Genomic DNA, 22965 nt, shown 5'->3' on the forward strand with positions numbered 1-22965 from the left:
TTGTAAGGTCATTACTAGTCAGTCAGCAGCATTTGTAAGCCCTTCTACAACCTAGTCAGTAAAAGCTTCCCTGCAGTGCCAGCCACTTTGAATCTGTTGATTAGTCTTCTCATATTTGTAAGGCCTCAATTTGTCCACCCCCCTCCTAACATCACTAGAATTCATCATTCAAGGTGTTATTTTTCAAAAATGTTCTTCCCGGCGAGCACCTCATAATGATTCATATTTAATACAAAGGTATGATTATGGTGAAATAACTCTAACAACTGTGGGATAATAAATGTGGCAGAATGTGCAGCGCTGAGCTGTCATCACCACAGATGGGTCATTGAGAACATATGACACTGGCAGTGGCGGCCGGTGGTCTTTTTTTTTGGTGGGGCTCTTGACGTACCGTAAGTGACCTGTCCGGGGGGTCCGGGGGGTTTCCCCCCAAAAAATTTTTTCGAGAAATGACCCCTTAAATGATGACTTCTGGTGATGTTAGAGGGGGGGGGGAAAGGAGAAATCGAGGCTTAAAAATATGAGAAGACTGATCAATACCTCCATAATCTTCAGTGTGGAAAATATTATTTATCAACCTGAACATCTACTACTTTACCAGGAATTTGTGTTCTCAGAACTAGTCTGTTTTTTTCTTTCTTAAAACTGTTCATGTTTTATGAACCAACACCTTCACCAAGTAGCTTTACAGTGAACTGCATGTGAGATATAAAATTAATAGCATCTTTACAGTAGCATTAATTATAAATATTTAAGTGGTTCAATACAAGTCACTACAGCATTTCAAACTGAACTGTGAATAAATGCAATTTAAAAAAAATAACCACAGCACAAAATGTCATAAATTGTGTTTTTTCTTTGTTTCTCTGAGGATTATTTACAAACAGGCTTATTTACATATAGCAATAACTCAGAAATGAAAAAGCTACATCGTCTAACACGAACAACCACTTAGCATAATGATAATATATGTGTTATGTACAATGTAACTGGCAAGGCTAGAGCAAAAAGAACATAAAGTTTGCAAAAGGTTTAAATAACTTCAAGTATCTGTCTTCAGATTACGTGGAGGTTTTAGTCCGATGGGAAGCAGATTTTAAGCGACACCGAAGATAAACCAAAAATGTGGTGGAGCTGCAAACCGTGTAGTGTTGCTGGGACAGAACAGGAGCTATAACCGTTGGAAAATACATCACAGACAATGCAACAAACGTGGAGACAGAACAATCACTTCTGTGATAAATGCCCACTTATTAATAAACTTCTAACAACCATGGGAAACCTCCTCTCTACATATAAAGTGATATCCAAGCATGGGAAACAAGACAGCATTTACCTGTTTGCATCCAGCTAGCCAAGCCTTTTTTGTGTACCAGCTACTTGCGAAGCCTCGTGTATACGTTTTGTCTTTTTCACGAGATTGCTGCGATATATTCAAATCGGGTTGGTCCGGTCCAAGGTCTTTAAGCAACAATTTATCTGCCAAACTTCTCCTTTCGAAAGGATTGGAGATTAGCTCTTGAACAGAATTAGGCGGGGACCGAGGTCCGGAGACTCCACCTGCACACGAAGCCATCCTCATCAACTACTGCGTCAACCGGATACGAGTCACTGTCCAAACTACTCACAGACTGCACTGGGCGCTGACATTGGCGCCCGGTGACCGTCATCTTTGACGACGCTGATTGGCTGAAATTATATTTTCGCGGCGTAGTTTACACGTTACAGATAGCAACAGTCAGCTGCTAGTGGCTGCTGCTGCACTGGTTGAAGGCTCCTCTCTTAGCGCCCAGACGAGAGAAGGTGCATGGGCAAGGCCAGGCAGGAAACATGTGACTTATCAGTAACTTTAGACATCGTAACACAATTTTAAACGAGATTTTATTGTAGATTATACATTTTACTGATACCAATTATATAATATTTACCTTGTTCATTAAAAATAAAAATAAAAATATATATTTTTTTTTAAACATATTTTTTTTTTTTTATTTTAATTTAATTTATTTATTTATTTATTTTTTTTCAATATGGGAAGAGGTGGGGCGGCGCCCCTAGCGCCCCTATGGACCGGCCGCCACTGGACACTGGTCTTAAAACCAATGTGTCCATATCCAGCAGAACACAACATGTGTCAGTAGAGAATATGAGCAAGTTTTAAAAAGACGCATGACAATCCTTTAATCTTAATTTGAAGCAGCCTATAGAAAAAAAGACTCCCCTCTAGAGACCCATTTGGCTCGTTTTATTTGCCTTCTCTGCTGTGAACTAGGAAGCTGCCAGCTGGTTTAGTAGCTGTGACCATTTGTATATCCCTTTGTGCTCATCAGCAATCACCATAACCTCCAGTCATTAAATACAGAGAGCTGCAAGGCTGATATTAAAGAGATGAACTTCTGGCCTTGTTTTTTCCCAATCGTTCCCGCCGCTTAAGACTCTTGGGCTGCTTGTCGAGACAGGCAAACATGATGTCCCCTTTTTAACTGACTACTTAAAAATTCATTATTTGGTCCAGACTACATGTTTCACATTACTCGTTTTGGTTGGGTGCGCAATAAATGCAAGGCCTTCACATGATCCTTGAGGGACGCCGGATCGGTTGCGAAAATGCGCGCGGATAGAGATGTGTTGTGTAAAATCTTGTGCTCCTTTGTGGGCTGTTGAATTCTTTATTGCTGTTTAATAAGTCATAGAAGCTACCATCCCTGACACTGCACTTAATTGAAAACATATTAATATGTTCCAATTACAGCAAGCCCCCTGAAAGGATTGAATCCAAAAAGGATCAGCTCAAATTATCCAGTTTCATTTGGTAAATTAAGCGATTTACTTCCCCTGAAGAAAGGCAGCTGATAAAATATGCTCGGGAGAAAAAATAAATACCAGTATTTGCTTCTCAAAAAAAAAAAGTGCCTGTGAAGAGAAATAAAAGAGCAGCAGAACAAAATGACTACATTACTGACTGCTTTAATTATAGCGGAGCATATGGTGGACTATACAAATATGGAGAAAGTCAGTCCAACATATCCTCCATCTCTCAGACCTCAGCTCCTCCCCTATTCGTGCGGGGCTTCATTTGATCAAATCCTTCAACTTGGACCACTTTTTTTTACACCACACTGCATTTGAGCACCGCCACAAATGGCAGCAGCACTTCCTCTTCCCATATCCTAGTGGCAATTTACACCCATACAGGCAGGAGAGAAGAGTGGAGGATAAAAAGGACTTCTTACATCCTCTGCATCTTTCTCTGCCGCCAGCAATGGAGAAGGATCTCATATTTAGCCCAAAGTGGCACCTTGTGTTTTGCTTTTTGATTTTGATGATGTTCCATGCCGCCGAAGCGGAGATAACTTGCAGGTCGTGCCAGTCTGGAAATAAGTGGCGCGCTCGGGAATTAATGCTAAAATTCGACACGAGTGAGTCCGCAACAGGATTAAAGAGAGAGGTTGTTGGACAGGGAGACGGGGCAGGGAGATCTGCAAGTGCGGAAAGTGTGCGGCTCCCCTGCGCAGTTGGCTCCGTTGAATGCGCTCCAGCTCCGGCGGAACACACGGAGCCGAGACGGAATATAGACGCAAAAAACAAAAATGTTGAGAGCGAGAAAATGAAAGTTTCCAATGTCAAAACGAGTCAGGAGAGCAGCCCGGGTTTGACTTTTAGCAGAAAGCGTGCCAGGAGGAGCAGTGATGACGGGGAGGAAATCACATCCCCAGCCCAGAGTCAGGACCCGGGAGAGGGCGCGCGCAGAGTTCCGCGCTGGAGCGGAGAGGACCGTAGAGGAGCCGGCGCTCCGAGGCACGACGAGCTGAAAGTTGACAGCACAACGTTCGCCTTGACCGGGGACTCCTCTCACAACCAGGCTATGGTGCACTGGTCCGGCCAGAACAGCAGTGTAAGTGACTTCTTATGTCCACTTTAAGCATCACTGGACACAATCCCCCCCAGAGCATGTGCGCTTATGTTTGTCCGTCAGGTGGGCACGAGCCACCTCAGGAGAGAGTAATCTGATGGGAAAAATGTGTGTGTGTGAAAAAGAGAGAGTCCACACTAATTGTTATCATCATTTGTCTGACACTAAACATGTCATTTACCACATGAGAGGTAAAATACTTTCAGAAAGATATTATTCCCACGACCAATAAAGCATTTATTTTATTATGAAACCTTTAAATATAGAGCAATGGCTTAAACATTGTTAACTATTTTACCACATGAGGTAAAATACTTAGAGTTTCAGAAAGATATGAATCCCCTGTTCAATAGAGCATTTATTATATCATGAGGCTTTTAAATATAGAGCCATGGCTTCAAAATGGCTAACTATTTTCACCAGATTGAGTCATATTATCATGTTATTATAAGCCCTATCTTTCTTGAGTGAAATGGCTTCCTCTGGAAATTGTACAATGTTTCAAGTTTTTCCCCTGTAATTTCGATTTTACACATTCAAAATGATACTGGTCTGGTCATGGCTTTTATTATTTGAGTTGTAGAGAGAGACGGTGGGGGTTTAGGGTCTTTACTTCAGGAGCTTCTTCAGTGCGAGCAGCTGAACCGATGTCAGGCTGAAGCTGTTCATGTTGATCACGGAGCGTCTCTGACCAGAGGGCAGGATTCTCAAGTAGCTGCAGGTTATGGGAGAGGTTAAGCAATTCCAGCCGTCCCTCCTTCCTCCTCTAAAGCCAGGTTTCCTCCGCCAAAGGGCTGAAGCACCTGCCTGCTTCCTGGCCTCTTTGCTAGAGGGTGTGAGGTTCTTTCATTTAATTGCAGGAATGGGGAGATGAGGGGTTCTTTTATCAGGTGCTCAGACTCAAGAGTTGTTAGTGCAGATGCAAAGAGCTGGTTGTGACATGCAATATCCTTCATCTACCAAAAGCTGAGCGAAATGTGACACACATCGTAACTTGTTTTGTCAATCAAACAGTACAACATTTAGAGATAGAGAGCAAATCCTCATGAGGTGAAGATGTCCTTCACCTGAGTTCAGCTCCAACATGGATATTATTATAATGTCTGTATGTATAAATCACAAATTGAATAGGATAAAGACTGCAAAATATTCGAGTCGCAGGAAGCTAAATATTTGTGAAAGACTAAATATGTGTTAAAGTACCATTTTGCATTGCGGAGCTGCAAAATATCCCGTGTGTTAAAAATCACACCATGATGATATTCATATATTTTGACAATGATAATGAGGGCAATGATGCTAAAATGATCAAAATCAAAGAAGCTTTATTGGCAAAAAGACAATATTGCCAAAGCACATTGTACAAGGTGGTACAACAGAAAACATTAAACAATCATGTTACTTCAATTAATGCAATTCAAATTCAAGGAAAGAAACATAACTGATGGAGGATATCATCATCCAAATAGAAGTCATGATTATAAAATGTGTGGTCAATCAATGCTCTTACACATTTTTCAGCCCTAGATATGATTTAAGTTTGCATTAAAGTGCATATAGTTATTTTAATTCTGATGGAATCTGTAACTTTTTTATTTTGGGCAACCTGTGCCTTTATTGAAGTGATGGTGAGGAAAGGGTGACACAGAGGGCCTGATGGCAGCAAATGGTCCCAGGCCAGGTTGGACCCAGGGTCCTACAGTGCCCAGTACATGGGTTACCAGCTCTGCCAATTGTATACTATAGCGGCCCAGAATCCCACTTTTAGCCCGTCTTCTTGAAGCATTAATGTGAAGCGTGTCTTCCCCAACACTGTTGCTGGTATTCTGCACGGTGCCATCCATGGCCCTACACATTTTATCACTTGTGGTACCTGCTCCGCTGACTTTTAATGCAACATTTTGTGCATTCTTCAGAGACAACAAGTGTTCGCTGTAGGGGGCGAAGAGAAAGCTTTTTCTTGTGTTGAATCTGAGCATGAATACATGCTTTCTGTTGAATCCCATGTGATAATATCAGCCTAAATGCATTTTTAGATTATTGCTTTTAACTTTAATTAACATGGGAAGAAGAAAGTCTGTGGGCAGTAAAGCACTGGAGCACAGTTCAAATGTATTCGTTTGCTGCGGGCGCTGATATCTCAACACTTCTCTTCTTAAAACATAATTACCACAGAGTGAGAATCAAAGGGAAGAATATGGATTAAACATTTATTTTAGCCCAGAAAATGTGCGGCCCTGATTTTTTAAAATTTTGTTAACGTTTGTCCTTAAACTATTCTCTGTGAGTCAATGTCCTTACTGTTCCACCGCTCAATGTAACACCCACAGCACTTAGCCCTGTCTGTAACAAAGCCAATTACAGTCAAACACGTATCACCAGCTCCCATGCCCTCCACTCCGCCTCTGACTGAAACTCTATCCGTGCCTCAGGTGTTTCCGACTTGACAAACTACTATAGCTCACGACAAAAAGTGACCTTACAGAAGAGGCAAAAAATCCTGAAAATGTCAGAAAAATGCACAATTTCCATGCTTATTTCCTTTTTCTGCCAATTTGTGTTTACGCTCCAAACAAAACAGTCATTAATATTGAGCAGCCCTGTTTGATTTTGTGATGGGAATAGATGCTACTTGTGTAACTAGGAAACGATTTGCCCCTATTCTTTCAGTCGACACAAACAATTTACTCGAGGCGTGCGAGAATAGAGCATGCTAGAGTCGCTGCTATAAGCAGGAACAGACGTCCTCGCTCTTTACAATCTGAGCCGCTGTATAAATAAACAGATGACTCCACAACATGCCACGGAGTAAACGTGAAGAAGATACAGATAAGGGTTTGCTGCTCTTAATATTTAACCTTAAATGCATTTACAAAGCAGATCTTTTAACCGCCCGCATTACTGGGAGCATGAATGTCACATTGCATCTGAGGGTGTAATTATAACTCATAGTAGGGAAAGATGTAGTATGAGTAAAAATACATACACACAGCAGCTGAATGGAGTAGTAAATGATGGGAACATAATAAGCCAGGCATGCAGACTGGAGACGTAGACACGGAGACACCGCAGGCTTCACTCAATTAGCAGCGCCCTGTATGTGTGCTTGCAATATTAATTTAAATGAAAGTATAGGAGCAAAAACAAGAAAGTAAAAAAAACACTTAATTTTCCAATTTCACTTTGGGGAACGTTTTCAAGGGGTCAATGATCTGATCATGACTTTTAAAATAAAAATGTATGTAAGTAGCCTAAATAAAAACCAAAGAGGCAGTACGTCTAGCTATAATATATCAATCTTTATTTTAACCCTAATTCTGCCAGTAATCCCCATTATTTTAGAATAGTAAAAGTAATCTGATCTACATTTTTTTTATGTAACTATAAGGGAACATCACTACCTTTTTTTGTTTCCTGATTACATAATTCCGTTACATTTAATAATTGACTCCCAATGCCTGCTTGTACTACATTAGGAAATGTCCCAATGGAAAGAATGATCAATGTTTTTTTTTTAACTATTCCTTTCAGGATTTACCCTGTAATTTTGGATAGAATAAATGTTTTATTGGAATCCACTTTAAGATGGTTCCTTTGTTCTGTCTAATGCTTCTGCTACTGATTTCCCTTCAGTCTCTTTAAAACCAGTTGACAGCGCTCAGAGAACTGAATGTGGTGTGACAAAGTAAAATGATGTCATAAAAAGTACAACATCCAGCTGTTAAAGAACTACAGACAATAGCCTAATAGAGGTGTTACTCAAGGGATAACATTTATTATGATAGCCAGAAAGGCCTGAGCGGAGACTAGTGTCATAATAATTGGAATGTTCAATGGTGGAAGAAGTCCCTTTACTTAAGTAAAAGTATACTACAGTGTAGAAATACTCAGTTAAAAGTAAAACCCTTGCATTTATTGTTTGTTACCTAACTGAAAGTACAGAAGCATTAGCATCAGAATATAAAAGTACCACATCTAAGTAGTAATAATGCAGTACGGCAATTTTCGGAATAATAGCTTTTATATCACTGGGTTATAATAAGAGATCCATTAATGTGTATAAAGTTGCTGAACTCAAAGTAGGGTTTGGGTTAGTATGTCAACCTGTAATCTGGTCTGGTTCAGAAAATAAAGTCACTCCTGAGCATGTCTCCCTTAACACACTGGACTAAAAGACCCAACAGCAATACTGAAATCCCAAACTTCAAGACATCATTGTCATGAAAATGTTAACTTAAGTTAGGGTTAATAATTCAATCTGCAATCCCGACTGGTCCCAAAAATCAAGTCACTATTGTGCCTGTATTTGAACACATTTTTAATATTTACCTTTTCATCTTTTCACATCTCTGTCAGAATTATACATGGCCACTGTTTTCCATTCAACTCCTATCTTCAATTATGGAAACAAAGAGAAATACATCTGATCAAACAAATACCCACTGAGTTCTTACTGGCAGATTCTGAGAAAAAGGTTAAAGTCAAAGAGCAGTCTCACCGTGGGGCCCGCTGGCATATTGCTCAGATGGATATACAATATGCACCCGGACACTGTTATTTACATTATAAAATGTCAGCCATTTAGAACCATGTTCTGTGGATTCTGGCTGTCATATCGCCCATCAGTCGTAGAAGTTTACGCTTGAGCTTTGATGGTTCCAGAAACGTTTTATTGGACATGTCCGTCTGGAACATGAGGCAAACAGAAGCATGTCAATAAGAAATTAAACAGAAAACAATTTTTGTTGGATTCCAATGCTCAGTCTGTAGGGACTTGGCATTGGAACCTGAGGGTCATGGGTTCAAGTCCCACAACAGACCAGGTTAAATTTCCCTTGAGCTAGGCACTAGCCCCCAGCATTGCTCCCCGGGCCCCCCATTTCTCCCAATATCGGTTAAATGGAGTCTAAATCTCACTATGTGCCATGAACATGTACATGATGATTAAAGAGGAAATCATCCGAATCCTCCATTTCAATTTAATATATCAAAAGATTATCTCAAAAATGAATGAACAGTCTCTCACACGGTGCTCTTTGAAGCGTTGTCAGAAACAGACTCACATCTGCCGTCTCACACCAACTCTCGAGGTGTTGAGGAGATCTATTTCAGGTTGTGTATGCGTTTTGATAGCCATGGCAACGCCCAATTTACCGCAAACTAAATATTCATTTTTACAAAAGTTGCATATCTCCTCTGTAGTGGAGTTCTCTCCACACCATCAAGCCTTCATGATCTGCTCATTTCCAGACACCTGAGGGCTGTTACTGCCACGTGGAGTCGTAGGACGAGTTATAAATCAAACACAATCACAACCTGCTCATCCAAGATGGCAGGAATCAGACGTGTCATTTGGAACAGACATATGCTTAACTGACAATCGGGGAAAGTGGTTTCTGCTGAAACACATGGATTATTTCTACTTATGTTGATGCAGCCCCTCCAGAGAAAGATATTTTCTATTTTATGGTATGTAAGACTTGAGTGGAGGGTTACAGCGTAAATGACCTGCAAAATCGTTTGGCATTGTACTTGACTATTAGTTGTTGAGAGGAAAGACTTTTATTTAAACAGTTATTTGGGCCTGTCACTTTCAGATCTTTTTTCAGGTGGGAAGAAACCAGCACATGAGGTGTGTTTTTGTTGAAATTGAATTTTATGAATACTATCGTTAGGCCTGTCGCGCTAATCAATAAATTGACTTATCGTACGATAAATAAAAATGGACTCGATAACTTTTCTGAGCTCGATAAATTGCCGTTTACATGCGTGTTTGTTTACATAAGGATGTGACCAGAATTTTAGCCCGGCGTGCTGTGAGGGGCGGGGCTCACACACAGCCAGGTCAGGACACTCCGCGTGCAACAGTGTAGCAGCCAAATTAATAATATAGAGACAAGCAGGAGACAATGTGTGACTTACTCGAGGGGAATTTGAAGTTAAATGGAATTGGTTGCAAAACCTAATACCACATCTCCTGTGTGGGAATATTTTGGATTTAAGCCAAATCAACGAGGCGAACCTACGGACTTGAATGAGCCGAGCGGTGTGTCGCATTTGTTTTAAAAAGGTAGCAACAAAAGCTAGCAATACGACCAACCTTAAACTGCCTCTGAAACACAACCACCCCATTCTGTTTTCCCAGCTGGGAGCAGGCAGCTGGAGATGGAGAGCCCCCATCTTCCCGACAGTTTACAATCAAAGATGCATTTGCCCGACAATACAAACATGTTGGTGTTCCTTGCTCAAAATCTTTGAAAAACAGATTTGGATATGGCCTGTTGAGGCATCTGGGTCTTTGTATGGACAGTGGACTGTACACTTGACTGCTATTTTAAGGAGGTTTTTTTTGCTTGTGAGATCATTTGTGCTCATATTTATTTATATATATATGAGAGAGAGAGCTCTGTTTTCCAGCCTGAGTCTATTTAATTGATTGTTTTGGTTGTGTGTGATTTAATTAATTTTTTATAATTTAATTTGTTCTATTTATTATATATAATTTATATATTTGAATATTATTTCACATTTCATTTGCAATGTTGGATGTTCAATCAAAAGTTCTGTTTGAAAGGATGTACTTGAATTATTATTATATATTATCATTATGTCAGTGGTCTAAAATGGTCTTACAACGGTGCCGACAATATTATCGTTTATCGTAATAATTTCCGGAAAAATGTATCGTCCAACAAAATTAATTATCGTGACAGGCCTAACTATCGTACCACAAACACTCTGTAGATTTTGTTTTCAGTTGTTTTAAATATGCTTAATGAGTCACGTATTGATGTAAACAGTCACACATTTTGGATGCAAGTGATTGGGTGTATTTATTTTAGACGTACAATACTCAGTTTATATGCTTAAACTTCTGTCTATCCCTTTTAAAATAATGGAGAAAAAAAAACAGAAAATCGAAATCTTAACAAAGATTAGTTATTTTAATTATAGATAAAAGGTTTACTATACACTCTTGAGCCATCAATATGTTAATGTGGGGCTTAGATTTGGTCACATTTGATTTACCTGACAAGGACTTTATTTGAAAGTTCTGCGTCTCTTATGATTTTGTTTTCTTAAATCTGTTCTCCCTCTTGTTCCTTTCTCTACGCTCACATGCACCTCCTTGTGTCCTGGCCACATCGTCCCGTGTAACAATTCCAATGTAAGCTTCCAAATCAGGTTGCGAACATTCCGTTGCAACACGAGCAGAGTCTAATCTATGCGGTTCAGACCTTTAACTCAACACATCCTGCTAAGAGGAGAGAATAGAGGGGGGGGGGGAAAGCAGAATAGAAACACTGAAAAAAAAGAAACATAACCAAAGCCACTGTGTGGGCTAAGCGGTCCTTGGGGTACATGCCCAGGAGTGATCAAGCAGGCGGACGCTGTGATGCTTCAATAAGCAGCGTTTACTTGCCATCAGCCTGCCCGTAAACAAACTAGCTTCCCAGTTCTGCTTTCCTTTTAGAAGCTTAAAATCCCATGAGAAACTGTCACAAATAAGTCATTATTCCCTTTAATTTAAAGTTTAAATGCCGTAAAACTATCTTTCTTTAGAGGAGTCAAAGCCTCCCTATAGGCATGACAGAAATATACACTCTTTGGGGCACTCTCAGTCAAGCCTATGAGGCTTCAGGTACACACTTTATTTTAGTAAGTGCCCTTAGGTGCTTCTGAGGGAATCGTTCCTCTTGCTTTCACCTTTATGTTTCTCCCTCTTATGGTCTTTTTCAATCATGCAATGACAACATTTCCACTTGTGTAATTTTTCACCGCCCACTCACTCTGTGGCCCCTTCAATTTACAGTAAGTGGGGAGAATTTATCTTGTGCTGTACTCACATGAATTAATTCACCAGCAGCAGGGAGAACCTCATGAAGGGGACTGGAGGTTTATGAGTTACTAGTTCATTGGTTGCCTTTTTAGATCCATCTGGGGATATTAGCACACATGTTGGCATTGCATGGACAACTAGTGATGGAAAGTAGCGGTCTGAAAAAGTTGTTATCAGATTGTTTGATTTGAAAGTTAGAAAAATGTATCCTAATTAAAAAAAAGCTTGAAGGTGTGTGTAAAGCTGCATTCACATGATATGTGATTTTCTTTTTGCTTATTGGGAGATGCGGTGAAAACAGGAAGTTTAGTTTTGTTTCTTGGTTACCTCCCTGCTACCTTGCGGCGCTACAAACAGCTGTCTGGTATCATGTTAATGCAGCTTTGGGGGCGCTGGTTAGATGATGTTTGATCATCTAAAAAAATCACTTTGTAGCATACTAATGCTTTGGGCCAGGCTCAATGAACACATTCTAACCTAGCCTTGTGTTAGTGCTACGTCTTTGTTTGGCTTGGATTTTATACTTTGTTGCTGTGCTTAACGGTTCAAATATTTCAAACTTTCACCTTATTTGTTGGTGTCGTTCAAATAATGCAGCACAATGAGTGGACAGTTGTGTTTGCCAACACCTGTAAGAACCGTCCAATCAGGTACCGGTACTGACTTAGTACCGGTACCTGATTGGACGGTATTGGTATACCGTTAAGCCGCTGGACAAACGGTGCTGCTATCAGTATATGAATTACGCTACATCCTTAGTTTAAACAATTTTGGTTGGTTGGGAACCCTCATCCCATGTGACGTATCCGGTTTGAGTACCACTCTGATTGGCCACTGTGAATGCCACTCGTCATCTCTCCTAACAGCGCTCTTATTATTGTGAGACTCCTAGGGGCAGACCATAGGGGCAGACGCAACATCTTGCAAGAAACAACTTCTCAAGGCTTCTTAACATTTAACAACCTATTAATGATGCATACCCACTTAATGGGAAGAAACTCAGCTAACAGACAATATTAACCATTTTACCTACACGGAACAGAAGTCCAACACCAAGAGTCTAAAATCAACACTTAGCAAAACGGGCTAACGGGGCTAACGGCTACTTTAGCACATCACTGGCAAAAGCGATCTTTTCGACGTCATTTTATCTGCACAAACAACATATCACATGAAAGCTGAGATTCCACAGATTCCATTGGTATAGGTCTCATCACTGTACGACCAAAACTCACTGAACTAGCAGCCAAGAAAGAGCAAGAAAACAACTTCACTTTAAGTAGCCATGATGATAACTATGTCTTACCTTTGCTGTTTTGTGATCAAAAGTTGTGTTCAAGGGCATAAAAACGGTTAATCCAATGTCTCTGTGTAACTTAAAAATGATTATTGATAATCCATCATTACAATTATAAATAATAAACGCAATAAACGGATTATAATGGTTAGCCGACCGGAGCTTCCGGTTTAGGAGGTGCGCACGCAGCGTCTCGTTTTAACTGAATAATGGTCATGTTTGCATGGATTTATGAACTGCCCCTAATTACCGCACTCATACCTGCTTGGTCAACCCAGTCTCACGGCATTTCGTGTTATAGTCACAACATTTAATCTATTGATTCGTGTTCACCAACACGATTTTCCCCTTTTTTTCGTGTCACACAGAACGATTTTAAAAGCAATGTATTTCTATTGGTAGTATGTTTCGTGCCTGCACCACGTCTTTTTGTCCGGTCAGGTCTTGAAAGACCGGAAGCTGTGTGGTTCATAAAAACATGTTCTTACTCAATATCAAGCCACGATTATTGTTTTTATTTGAAATCGTATAATGTCGGACTGTTTTTGCCGTCCGGGAGGAAAATAAATGGGGCTCAGAGCCTCAGAATACTGAAATCTGTATTTTTTAAATCTTTTTTTCCTTCTAATTTGTTATTCTTTTCTAAATAACACACTGTTATTTACTCAACAATAACACACGATTATCCTTGTTTTTATTTATTTGATTAATTCTATAATCTCTTTTTTGGCGTCCAGCAGGAACTGATTTTTTTTTTACACACGTTCTTATTATACATCCATGATACACACCCACTGAACTGATTACCCAAGATCCTCAGCTATGGTTTAAGCTCGGTGATTGGATGTTTAGCCGCAATGCACGTTGGGATATGGTGTTAATGCGATATGAAATCCGAAAAACATTTAGGAGTTTAGGATGGCCGAAGACACTACACTACCCATAATCCTCAGCTATCGTTTGGGACTACAGTCCCGTTGCTTGACAAACCCCGTGATTAATCTTCAAGCTCTGGGATTGGATGTTGGAGTGGCAGTGTGCCAAGGTTACGCCGAGCGTCAGACAGCTCTTTGAAATGGAATGAAACCCACGGCAGATTATCCAAAACTGGACTCGAACGGGTCCAGCCCCACTCCACTACATTTATTTTAGATTCTGATTAATGATGTGAAATATATACAACCCTTGAAGCAGACTTTAGTTACACCTGAGTAACATTCAGGGAAGGTGATTGTCAAGTGCCAACAATCAGGCGAGATATTTGATAGTTGGTGCTTGAGAAAACTAAACATTTATCTGCAGATCCCTATAAAGTATATTCATTACTCGTTAATTAAAAACTGTATATAATGGCTATTTTGCACATCCCTTTCAAGATTTTTTAAGGTTTATGGACATATCATATTCACAACTACGGTGTAGTTATGCAATGAATGAAAAACTTGGGTTGCAGGTTCCTCAACAGTGCATTACAAGACATCTATCAATATGTGTGTACCTCCACCATTAAACTGTCGTATTCTGCACATTTCTTATACTATCTACATACATCTTATAAGAGTATAATTAATATGTATACTATCAGTTAAAATAAGTGCTTCAACATAGTTAACATTGCAGGAAAGCAATATATTAGACGTTAAGTACTTTGTGAGGCTTAATATTTAGCTGTAGATACCCCCAAAAGCTTTTTTCTTATTTAAAAGAAGACCTTAACCTAAAGTATTCTTTAATGTTTAAATAAAGGTTAATTCTCTTACAACCTCAGATCCAGTGCCTGGATACGGTTCCAGGTACCTACTGTACGGACTGAGGCTGGAAAAAGGAGTCTTTCTTATTATGGTCCTTGGTCTTGGAATGACCTTCAATCAAGCCTAAAACTGATGGCACTTGTCTCTATATCATGTTTTAAATTGAAGTTGTCTGAAGTCCTCACCACCAGCTGCTCTTGCAGTAACAAGTAGTGTACTTTTTTTACTGTCCTAATGTGCACAATGTAGTGACTGCTTTTTCGTCTTTTGTTTTCTTAGTTATGTTCTCTGTATTTTATATGTTTGTGTTATGTGTAACGTTGCTGCCTTCTTGGCCAGGTCAGCATTGAAAATGAGATTTTATCTCAATGTTTTTATCTGGTTAAATAAAGGTTAAATAAAAAATAATAAAAAAATTAATTTGTTTTTCTGTTTTGCACATCCTCCTATTAATATCTTTGTACATCCGGCACTAAACAGTTTTATTGTAGAGATCACTTACAGTATCTTCTTGATTTTTTATATTCTATATTTCTATCATTGATCTTCTACTTTCCCCCTATTTTGTATGTAAATATAACATATTCAACAAAAACAATCAATAACGTGCTTTAACCACTAGGCGGTGCGGGTTAAAAAACGGTCAAGTTTAAAGTGTTAAAGGTCCCATGTCATGCTTTTCCGGTTATTACCCGTCCCCTTGTGTGTTATGAAGGTTTTTATGCATGTAAACGCTCTGCAGAGTCAAAAACCCTCAAAATACAACCTGTAGCGAGTAAAACTCTAACACAGAAAATACCTCCCCAAAACGCCTCGTTGGAGATTTCTCATTTTCCATTGTTTACTTCCTGGGTACTGTGACTTAGGAATGGCCAGTAGCCACGCCCAGAGCTATGGCCGCACCCTCTGCCAGCCTTTCGCGTAACAAAGCTTCCCGAAACCTTTCAGGATTCATGTCGGATATGTACAGCGTAGGGCACTGAAGAACGATGCTGTTCCTACTTTGTTTGGACCAGCGGGAGTTCGGGTACACAACCTGTAAGTATTCATTGTTGTTTGTGTATTTATGATGTTTAAAACAAACAAGGTATCTACCACGACTGTTTAAATGGGTAAATGTTTTTCGGACTATTACGTTGAAATGCTCTCCGCAGACCCATGCTCACAGCGTTATAAACCTTTTTCTTACTCAATATCAAGGCACACTTATTGTTTTTACTTCGGCTGTGAGTGTTTGTCAGGATGAGTTTTGCTTGTTCTAGCTTTATCGCCAAGCCTGTCTGCTCCTCCAGCAGTGTGTGTGTCTGTGTGTGTGCGAGCAATGCTAACTGGGCTAACTAAGTTGCTAGCGTTTCCATATATCAACTCCAATGTTAGCAGATGGCCTTACATGTATCTCATAGCTGGAGAATGTCTGCAATCACACACGAAATACTCATAGACAGTATACTCCGGGTGATTTACCGTACGGTCAGTACATTATAGTTGGCGTTCCTGGCGTGTATGGTACCGAGCTACCGTTCATAGCGTGTATGCTACATAGCTAAACAACAAGGCTACCTAGAGCTAGACATGCTAGGGAAAACATTGTTTTCATGCCAGCTACAATGAATGACCAAACGTAGCAGACTACCCGTATAAGATTGCAATTGTAAACATGTTCTTGCTAGCCTAGACTAGCCATTGTTCATAGTAGATTGGCATATTACACTGAACAACTAGCAAACGTAGGTTAGCATATTAGCTGGCAAGCTAACTGTGTTGATTAGATAGATAGATTAGATAGATACACACTCCTACCACAACTACTACTAACGAATCTAAAACAACTAAGTTTCTCTAATATTTTGTGATTTGCATTTGATTTCGTCCAGCCAGATCAGGAAACTCCTGGCGTATCTGGCGGACAACACACACACGGGATGACCCACTCTGATGCCTCGTCCTAAAAAGCCCCGGCAGCCGCTTACAAAGCTGCGATAGGCAAGATGCCGACAACGCCTATAAGGGGAGGAATGGATGATATACAGTGTATATATGTATATTTACACATTCATTTTGTACATTTCTAAAAATAAAGTTTGATGGAAATACTTAGTATCCTTTCTTCCCTGAATTATTTGCTCCTATAACATATCATTCATATATAGCAAAGCATGATTTGATTTCTCATCAAACAGTAGTAGTTTATTACAGGTAAAAATAACTTACTCTTCTATAACAACAGTTGTAGGTACAGTTCGGTTAGTTAGCGTATAAAATATACGGCTGTACCGAGGCCAAAGACTGATGTTCCGCTGAGAGCGAGCCGAAAAAAGCTCTGTTAGACATGGGCGGAGCCTCTCTGGTGGTTGACTAATCAGAACAGAGTGGCCGAGCTGACCAATCGGAGCACACTGGGCTCACAGGGAGGGGGGGGGCAAGAGCTCCAACGAGCCGTTTAGTGGAGAGAGTGAATACTGCTGAATACACACACTTTACAGAGATGCTGTATGCGAAACCAATGTGAGTTTGGAAAAATGCACAGTATAAAACTATTTTAGTATACCTCAACAATGGAATTATGATCAGTGGAAATGGCCATGACATGGGACCTTTAACACAATAAATTATACTTTCCAGTATAAGTTTCCAGCTTAGTTGATGACGGATGTATTTTGTTATCCACACGTATATTTTTTTGATATTTGAACCTACACCTGCAACAGTCAAAGACAGGCAACTGTTGAGGAGTTGGAAAGGTCTGAAGATGTTACAAATAAGGTACACACAGCATACAATGCCATAATAATTTTGTATTATTAGTGTAGGACACTTATGTATGTATAACATCTGAAGATGTGTAGTTTTATTCATGTTTTCACATAATTTTACAGGATATTGCTATATTATTTCACATATTGTAGTTCTACACATTAATATCTGATTTGTAAAACATCATAGACAGAAAGGTATATCCGTCATTTAATGGTAAGCTATTGAAATTCTGAATCCATAGATGTGTCTTTCATCACCCAAAACCCCTGACTATTTACATTCTTATATTCAGAGAAAATCAGTAATATCTTTAAAAACTACAAGTCCCTGTCTATCAGCTGTGCACCGTTATGGTGTAAATATAACCTATCTACCAATTGGATCAAATATAAAAGTCAGCCGAATTAATGTTGATACTGCAAGGAGACGTATTGTGTGAAGAGAAATTGAAGATGTTGTTTAATTGCTGATATTTATGATTCACGTCACATTCAGTTTCGGTGGCAGTTCTTCCAGTTTGTCTAGAAGTCTTCTAATCAGGGCTCTATAAATAAAGAACTACGGCAGATGTGTCATATTTAATGCAGCCGAACCGTGTATTACAATGCCGTTATGTGATGACTTTCAAAAAGAAAAGCAAGCACACTCGGACCGACTAGAATAACCAAAACCTCCAAGACTATGACAGATTTAGTATTTACTAACAAAGGTGACAGAATAGAACATACAACTTCCTGACTGGTCTTTCTGACCATAATCTTGTTCTTTTTGCCAGGAAACTCACAAAAAAAAGGTTAATGGCCACACCTAAAACCCCTGCCTTGGGTTCACGGTTCATCCCCAAAAACCTGCAACAACATTTTATGGAGGCAGTGAAAATGATTAATTGGGGGGACACTGTCCTCTGAAGATATTGGTGAAAACAGTGATCTGTTTATATCTCAAATTAATGATACAATATCTTCCTTGTCAAGGAGAGGGTGCCTTAGGGACAGGAAGGAACATCATCTTCCCTGGCTGAATCTACAGTGCAGGAATTTAATGAAATCTAGAGACCAACTATTAAAGCAGAGCTTGAAATCTGGACTATCCACTGACAGACAGAAATTCACTCATGCTCGTAACAAGGTAACACAAACAATAAGACAGGCCAAAGCAAACTTTTTCATCAATATAATTGAAGGTGCGAAAGGTAACGGTAAAAAAGTTTGGCAAATCTTAAATAAACTATTAGGTAAACATACCAAACAGGAAAATAATGTACTAGAATTAAAAATCAATGATGCCCTGATAAAAGACCCTGCAGTGTTGGCCAACTCTCTAAATGAGTATTTCATGAATAGTGCTCTGGACATTACAAAGCTCAGTTTTTGACCTGGAGGAAATCACAGAGGTTGAGGTAAAACATATAATCTTAGGGTTAAAAGGTTCTAAGGCTAGGGATGCAGATGATTTAGACACCAACTTTATAAAAACACATATCGACGGTCTAATACAACCAATTACTATGTTAGTAAATCAATCTATCAGCACGAGGGAAGTTCCATCATCCTGGAAGGTGGCCACGGTGACACCGATCTTTAAATCAGGGGATAAGGCAATAATGTCCAATTACAGACCAATCAGCATCCTCCCCTGTGTCTCTAAGGTAGCTGAGAAATGGGTGTCAAAACTAATCACCAAACATTTAGACAAAGGTTTCGCTCCACTCCACCCAATGCAGTTTGGTTTTCGTGCTCACCACTCCACTGAGACAGCTAACTGTGTCTTTGTGGAAAAGGTTAAATGTATGTTGGACACGAGCCCATATGTAGGTGCTGTCTTCCTTGATCTCAGGAAGGCTTTTGACACTGTTGACCACCAAGTGCTCCTTACAAAGCTGAAGTATTTCAATTTTTCAGCAGATTCAATACAGTGGGTTAAGTCTTACTTATCGAACAGAAAACAGTGTGTTTTGGTCAACAGAGCCAAATCCCCCTACCTTGTGAACCCTGTTGGGGTTCCACAAGGTTCCATTCTTGGAGCATTACTGTTTTCTCTGTACATTAATGACTTGCCTAATGTATGTCCTGAGTTGAATGTGCAATTGTATGCCGATGATGCGGTCATCTTTGTACATGGGAAATACACTGAAATTATCTCATCCTGTCTCTCAAATGCTTTGGACAAGGTTCAACACTGGCTGAACAACATTTGCTTACAGTTAAATGCAAAAAAAAGAGTATGAATGATGTTCAGTAGACGACCAGTCAACATCGAAGGATCCAATGTGTTTTTAAACGGAGCAGAAATAGAACTAGTCCCCCACTTCAAGTATCTTGGAGTCATAATGGACTCGAACTTGACTTTTAAGAAACATATTAAGAAAGTATCCAATACCATTAAATTCAACTTGCAACATTTTAAACAAATTAGACCTTTCTTAACTGTCAATGCTGCAAAGTCATACCTCCACTGTATGATTCTATCCCACATTGAATACTGTTTGGCCCTCCCTTAGGGGAATTCATCCACAAAAAACACACTGGACGCTGCACTAGGTCAGAAACCAGAGGAGACTGTGAAGTCCACGGTAGACGGACCACTTTTGGACAAAATGTACTTTCCATTAAAGGCAGCTCATTCTGGAATAGCCTCCCAACTGAGATACGGGATTGTCCCACTCTCAATAGTTTTAAAGGTCAACTCAAAGAATGGTTGAGAAACAACCAGACGTGCAATCACCGCTAAATGCACTTTAACACAGGGGTATCTCCTCTTGCACTTTATGCATCTCTTGTATCATCTCTTGCACTTAATATGTCGTTGCTGCTATATTGTACAGCCATGTGGTAAATGGTATGCTCTTTTGCATATCATGTATTTATTTTTTGCTATGTTTACAAATGTCATGTTCTTATATGTTGTATGTCAGGATGGAAATTAGCTCAAAGCTAAAATCTGGCATATTTACACTTGAAGCATTATTTGTCTAAAGTGTTCATTAATGTGCATTGTCCGTATTCAAATAAACGATTAAATGAAATGAAATGAAAGTATTATTTTCTTTTTTGAAAAATGTTTTTCAATTTCATATTGCATAAACACCATATCCCAAGGTGCATTGTGGCTAACACATCCAATCACCGAGCATAAACCATAGCTGAGGATCTTGGGTAATCAGTTCAGTGGGTGTGTATCGCAATGATGCTCGAAATGTCCCTTATAGGCCTACGTCTGTTTCCGGTGACTTTATTTTGAAATTCAGTTCCTGATGAACGGCAAAAAAGCCAGAAATTATAGAATTAAACAAATAAATAAAAACAAGGATAATTGTGTGTTATTGTTGAGTAAATAACAGTGTGTTATTTAGCTTCCGGTCTTCCAAGACCCGACCGGACAAAAAGACGTGTTGCAGGCACGAAACATACTACCAATAGAAATACATTGCTTTTAAAATCGGGGAAAATCGTGTTGGTGAACACGAATCAATAGATTAAATGTCGTGACTATAACACGAAATGCCGTGAGACTGGGTTGGCTTGGTATGACATTGAAAAAGTTACATTAAATAATAAATAAAAATAAATTACTGTTGTTTAATCTTCACATCTGGTAATAATGTCTATAATTTTGAGCACCAAATCATTGAAAAGTATCGATAAGAGTATAGAAAAATACCGGTATCGATAAGCAGTATCGGTATCGGTATCGATAAAATCCTAACGATACCCATCCCTACCTGTAAGTGAGTTGAGACGGATCACATGCAACAGCACTTAAGAGTTGTGCGGCCAACATTTACGTTACATTTCACTGAGGTGATGCTGTTTGATTTACAATAAGTGCATTCAACCATGAAGTTATAAACTCATAAAAGTTAGGATCATGGCAGTAAGTTCGATTAAAAGAGACACCATTGAGGCTACTGCATTGGCTTCAAATGAGCCAAACATTTCTACGTACTACAGACATAAGTACGATTTACGGAAACAGATGTGTTTTTAGTCTGCAATGGAAGATAGATAGATTGATCTTCTGCAGTCCTGATATCAATAGGAAGCTCATTCCATCATTTTAGAGCCAGGATAGCAAACAGCCGTGTTTTTGTTGAGGGGTATCTGGGTTCCACTTGCATTGAGGGAGCATTGAGCCAATTGCCTATAGTAGAGTGAAGTGCACATGCTTTATTGTATGTTGCAGAACAGAAGATTACTGGATGACACAATGCTAGCAATTAGACAGTAATCTAAAAAGAGCAGAAAGCAAATAATGACCTTCCTGCTAGCTAACGCGTGCTGGTGACATATATCTACCACAAGAGCCAGGCTGGCAGTTTCCCCCACTTCCAGTCTTTCTGCTGGGCCAAGATAATTGCACACACATGAAAGTGATATTGATCTTTTCATAAAACTCTAGGCAAGATGCCAAATAATCATATTTCTCAAAAATGTCAATTTATGTCTTAACAATCAGTCATTTAAAGCTCTTTGCAGAAAGGACATTATTGAAGAGAGAGTTTGATTTTGCTCTTCAGACAAGTTACTTACCAAATTATGGAACTAAAGCTTATTTGATGTGCTGCAAGCTGAGTCTGTCATATCCTCAGACATTGTCAGAGACGGTGTCCTGAATTATTTTGACTAATGGGCACTAAGAGAGATAGAAATGTTGTTAAACGATTGCTATGAAGCTCATATTAGACAAGGCTGCTGCTTTTGGGATCAAAAAGGAAACCGCTATCAGGGTTAGCCTTGTCTTGTTTACTGCATATGACTACGTGGTACTGCAGTGCCATTTTCTCGTCATAAATATAAGTGCATTGTATTTTCAGCCACAGCTGGTGACATTACTGCAGATGCCCCACTGCCCTGTGATGTGATTGACACTTTGATGTGAATGATGGGGATCGAGGTGATGGGTTTGTGGGTAAGAGGAGCTCGGCACACTATTAGGAGAGAACTGAAGCGTGGCTAGAGGCTGAGCTGCGAGCCGGAGCACAGTCACATATCAGCTCTGGTCTGGACATTTGTGACAGTTATGGGAGCAAATGTAATGTATACACTACACAGAGAGTTTTAAGCAAGAGCAAGAAGTTGGATTCACTTTCAAATATCTGAAAAAGTCAAATTTGCAGGACGGAGTTCATGGAGATAAAGCTGATACCGTCACAAGCATTCAATTGCTGGTCATGGTGTTTATACATTATCTGCTTCCTTTGAAACCTCTTAGCCCTCGTAGCAATTCAGATTGACAAGGGTGATTTTTATAGCTGTTCAAGGCAGTCAGAGGTCTCCTTTCAGGCAGGCAGAGTCCCATCTCACCCGCTGATCAAGTTCAAAATTGCACGGGACATTTCAGTGGCACAAATTGAATCCCTGGCAATCTGTAAAGCGCAGGAATGTGTCTGAAAGTGAAGATGGAA

At 39.6% G+C, this 22965-nt stretch overlaps 1 protein-coding gene across 1 annotated transcript in view; it reads left to right on the forward strand.

Annotated features, from left to right (window-relative positions):
• The first annotated feature begins 3265 nt into the window (after positions 1-3265).
• Positions 3266-22965, forward strand: part of LOC117483126 (VPS10 domain-containing receptor SorCS1) — a 214305-nt gene continuing 194605 nt past the window's right edge. The window contains exon 1 of the mRNA XM_034131317.1: positions 3266-3898. Within this exon, the coding sequence (XP_033987208.1) occupies positions 3266-3898 (633 nt within the window). The remainder of the gene's footprint in view (positions 3899-22965) is intronic.

This window comes from Trematomus bernacchii, unplaced genomic scaffold, assembly GCF_902827165.1.
Source record: "Trematomus bernacchii unplaced genomic scaffold, fTreBer1.1, whole genome shotgun sequence".
NCBI classification, from domain to species: Eukaryota; Metazoa; Chordata; class Actinopteri; order Perciformes; family Nototheniidae; genus Trematomus; species Trematomus bernacchii.